At 44.6% G+C, this 4,302-nt stretch overlaps 1 protein-coding gene across 1 annotated transcript in view; it reads right to left on the reverse strand.

The window, feature by feature from the left end:
- Positions 1-4,302, reverse strand: part of ARMC9 (armadillo repeat containing 9) — a 128,192-nt gene that overhangs the window by 96,546 nt on the left and 27,344 nt on the right. Inside the window, exon 9 of the mRNA XM_019503435.1 lies at positions 3,626-3,724. Coding sequence (XP_019358980.1) covers positions 3,626-3,724 — 99 coding nt within the window. The remainder of the gene's footprint in view (positions 1-3,625; positions 3,725-4,302) is intronic.

The following is a 4,302-nucleotide window of genomic DNA, read 5'->3' on the forward strand; positions in this document are numbered from 1 at the left end:
CGATGATCGCTGTCACCCAGATGGTCGAGCACCCGCAGCCCCTTTAAGGCATAGTGGCACCTTAAAGAGCGAATGGTTCAGAGAGGCATGAACTTGTGCAGGCAACAACCTATTTCATCTGGTGCTAAGAATGGACAGTTGTAAATGGACAGTTAGTAAAGTTAAGGCCTACAACGTTCTGGGCACCTGAGACAGGTGAAGCCTGATGCCATTTCTCCGTCTGTATGGATACAACATGGTCACTTCTGATGCCATACCTGACCAATGCTCAAATTCCAGGGAACATTTTGGGCAGTTGGGTGAAACCCAACTGATCTGGAGGGAAGTGTAAAAACCAGAGGGGAGATGGGAGGCATGCTGCGGGCCTACCATGTGGGCAGCAGAACAAAGGGCTCAGGTACCTCTCTGACTCTTTGGAGCAAAAAGGAGTTGACAATGCTACTGAACATAATATCCCCTGCTCATCCTCAAAATAAAGTTTAACCCATTAATTCCCTGAAACACTTCTCTTCCAGACAGTAAAAGGGAAATGACCATAGTGGAGGAAGGGAGGTATACAGAGGTAGAGTGGGGTATGGTGGCATAGATGGACCCTCTGTCAAGGGGGAACACACACAACCCCAGGAAGACAAGAACAACGGAGGACTCTGATAAAGAGTGGGAAGCAGAACGTGGTTATTGGAATAACCAAGCCCTGGAATCAGTGGGGAAAAACAAAGTGCACAGAGCCCTGGCACAAGAGAGAGAAGGTGAAATCCTGGTATCATAAGGAACCCTGCTATCCGAAGACATGTGCAGCTCCTCAAAATACCCTGGCAAGGCAGAGAATCCTGACCAGTACAATGTACTACACGGGAACCTAACCACACAGGGACTATCAACTTTCCTGGAATCAAAGAGTGAATCAGAGCTGGAACTTTTTTTATTTTTATTTTTTACAAGCCTCTCCTCTTTTACAAGCCTCTCCTCTTTCTACAAGAGAGTTATAAGAAGAACTACATGTACCCATTGTTTTATGGGTGGTATAAACATTGGCTAGAGTGGTAAAAAAAAAATAATAATCAGAGAAGCACTAACTCCTGCTTCCTTTTACTGTTCCCATTACATTTTCCAAACTACTGCCACACAGTTAGAAAGCCCGGGTGCTTGTCATAGAAAAAAACAGGGAAAATCATCAATTTTAGTTTAAGACCAACCATGCTAGGGCACACAATATTTTAATATTACAGTGGCTTGGCTAATGAAATCTAAAGGAAATTCGACTAAATAGATTAGCTAAAAAGATCTTAAATTTTTCAATAATAATAATTTAATCTAAAATCTCACAATTTAATCTAACTATATTTAGATCATTTAAAACCTCACAATTGGAGCTCTAGATTTCAATGGGGCTACATGACTAACCTTCCCAAATGACTGTGTAAGTGTCACTTATTACTGTCCATCTGTATTTTTAAGCGCCTTGCAAAGCTGACCTTTCCTCAGCGTAGAGATGCACAGAACAAGAAAAGAGCTGTATTGGATCTGCCATGCTACCGGATATGGAGCAACTAGGGAAGACAAATTGAGGGAAAAACCTCAGGCAGTTGGAGAAGGGTCCACGGTCAAGAGTTAAGACTTTTCCTCTCACAGCCTGGATGCAATGGAACTAAGACAGACATGATACATGCCTAAACAGACTTACCCAAAATGTGACTTGTTACGTGTATTATGAGCAATGAAGATGTCTCGGAAGCATACATACAGGGCTCTAATTCCATTTCTAACCATGATTTTTTTATTTATTTATTTTTAACTCAAAGGGTAGTTAAACATGAAAACAGATTCCCTATAGCAGAGGTTAGCAACCTATGGCCTGCATGCTGGATCTGACCTGAGAAGCCACTAAATCCAGCCTACCACGTTGGGGCTTTTGACCACACTGCACCCAAGAGAAGTGGCAGCAGTGGCCAACTACAACAGGCCTGTCTCCAGCCTGCCACTAAAAAATGTTGTCGGATACCGCCCTAGAGAGGTTGCAGAATCTCCATCGCTACGAGCACGTTCATGCCTTGAGCAACGGGGTTGGACTAAAGGAGGATCCGGGTAACTATAGACAGTTTAGTCTCACCTCTATCCTCAGAAAAACCTTTGAAAAAGCCATTAAGGATCGCATTTATGGGAGTCCAGCAGGGAAAGCAATGCTAAAGGGCAACCAGCATGGATTCAAAGCAGGCAGACCCTGCCGGACTAACCTTGATACTTTTTACTACCAGGTCACAAAATGCTTAGACACAGGAATCAAGGTGGATGTCATCTACTTGGATTTCAAGAAGGCCTTCGACACGATATCTCATTATATTCTCATAGATAAACTGAGCAGCTCTGACATAGATGATTACACGGTCAGGTGGGTGACAAATTGGCTTAGGGGTCACACCCAGAGAGTGGTGATGGATGGGTCAGTATCAACCTGGAAAGATGTGGGCAGTGGGGCCCCGCAAGGCTCGGTGCTTGGATGGGTACTGTTCAATGTCTTCATCAGTGACTTGGCTGAGGGCGTGGAAAACACTCTGTCCAAATTCACAAATGATACCAAATTATGGGGCAAAGTAAACACACCAGAGGGTAGAGAACGAATCCAGGTGGATCTGGACAGGCTGGAAAGTGGGCGGAACAGAACAGGATGCAATTCAATGAGGACAAATGCAAGGTGCTGCACCTAGGAAGAAGGAATCACCAGCGCGCTTACAGGCTGGGGGACAACCTTCTCAGCAGCACAGCAGCAGAAAGGGATCTTGGAGTCATAGTTAACACCAAGATGAACAGGAGTCATCAATGTGATGAAGTGACCAGTAAAGCTAACCGCACTTCATCATGCATTAGCAGATGCATGATGAACAGGTCCAAGGAGGTGATACTTCCCCTCTATTGCGACATTGGTCAGGTCACAGTTGGAGTACTGCATCCAGTTTTAGGCACTGCACTTCAAGAGGGATGTGGACAACCTTGAGAGGATTCAGAGGAGGGTCACTCATATGGTTAGGGGCCTGCAGCCAAAATCCTACAAGGAGAGATTGAGGGCCCTGAATCTCTTCAGCCTCCGCAAGAGAAGACTGAGAGGTGATCTTGTAGCTGCCTACATGATCAGCATGGAATAGGAGATGCCCTATTTACCAGGGCACTCCTTGGAGTAACTAGGAACAAGGGCCACAAACCGACAGAACAGATTTAGGTTGGACATCAGGAAGAATTTCTTTAGGATAAGGGTTGCCAAAGTCTGGAATGGGCGTCCAAGGGAGGTGGTGCTCTCTGCTGCCTTGGAGGTCTTTAAGAGGAGGCTGGACTCGATAATCTGCTACGGTCCCTTCCGACCCAAGCATCTATGAATCTATGAGTCCATGACCTCTGGAGGTGCCTTCCAACCTTACTTTTCTATGATTCAAGAATTGGAAGCATAATTCTGCCACTGCAGATTACAAAGTCTTCTGAATCCCCAAAGTGCCATCCCACAAGCCTCCGCCTTATATTTTAGAGGTATAATCATAATCCTGTACCCACAGTGCAATATGCAGTTTCACTAGCTTGCATTTTGAGATGGTTACAATGATAAAAGCAAATATTGGTAACAATCAATCATACTTACAGTTCCAGGCCTTGTGAAGTCAATACTATGCGCTACACTTTGCCGCATCTGATTACTAAACAAGCGAACGCAGACACTCTGAAGGTATTCCGGCGTGATCTAAAATAATGGAACAAACCAAGCACATAAAGTTACATAATACCTCCTTTTTCTTTCATGCTCTGGTCCTGGAGGTAGTTTTACCAGTTGTTGTCAGAAACGGAGCCCTTAAAATGAGTTCATTTATAGAACAACACATTCTACCCTGCAGACCAGAAACCTATGCTTGAGAATGGACAAAAATGGAAAATCTTTTTCATTTAGAAATACTTAAAACATTCTTCGGACTTGGTCTTGTCTACAAGACTGTGGTACAACACCCTCTCCCACACGGTCCACAAAGAAGGAAAAATTCATTACACTGAAGCCTGCATAGACCTTTTCCTTAGATAAAAGATAAATGGTGACATGGTCAATAATAAGCTGTTGAATATCTCAGTGCAATCAAGCCTATCTAAATGGCGTTCTTCCCTATACCTGAGAGCCCACTTACTGCTCCATAGCAGCTGAAGCAACGTGGGGAGTGGCAACTGGGTGGGAGCCCACAGGCCACACATTAACCCTTCACAGGCTGGCAGCCCACAGGCTGCCAGTTGCACAGCCCTGTTCTGTATTGCAGGGTTAACGCTTCAATCATC

Source organism: Gavialis gangeticus, unplaced genomic scaffold (assembly GCF_001723915.1).
Source record: "Gavialis gangeticus isolate Ggan-Ray unplaced genomic scaffold, GavGan_comp1, whole genome shotgun sequence".
Taxonomy (NCBI): Eukaryota; Metazoa; Chordata; order Crocodylia; family Gavialidae; genus Gavialis; species Gavialis gangeticus.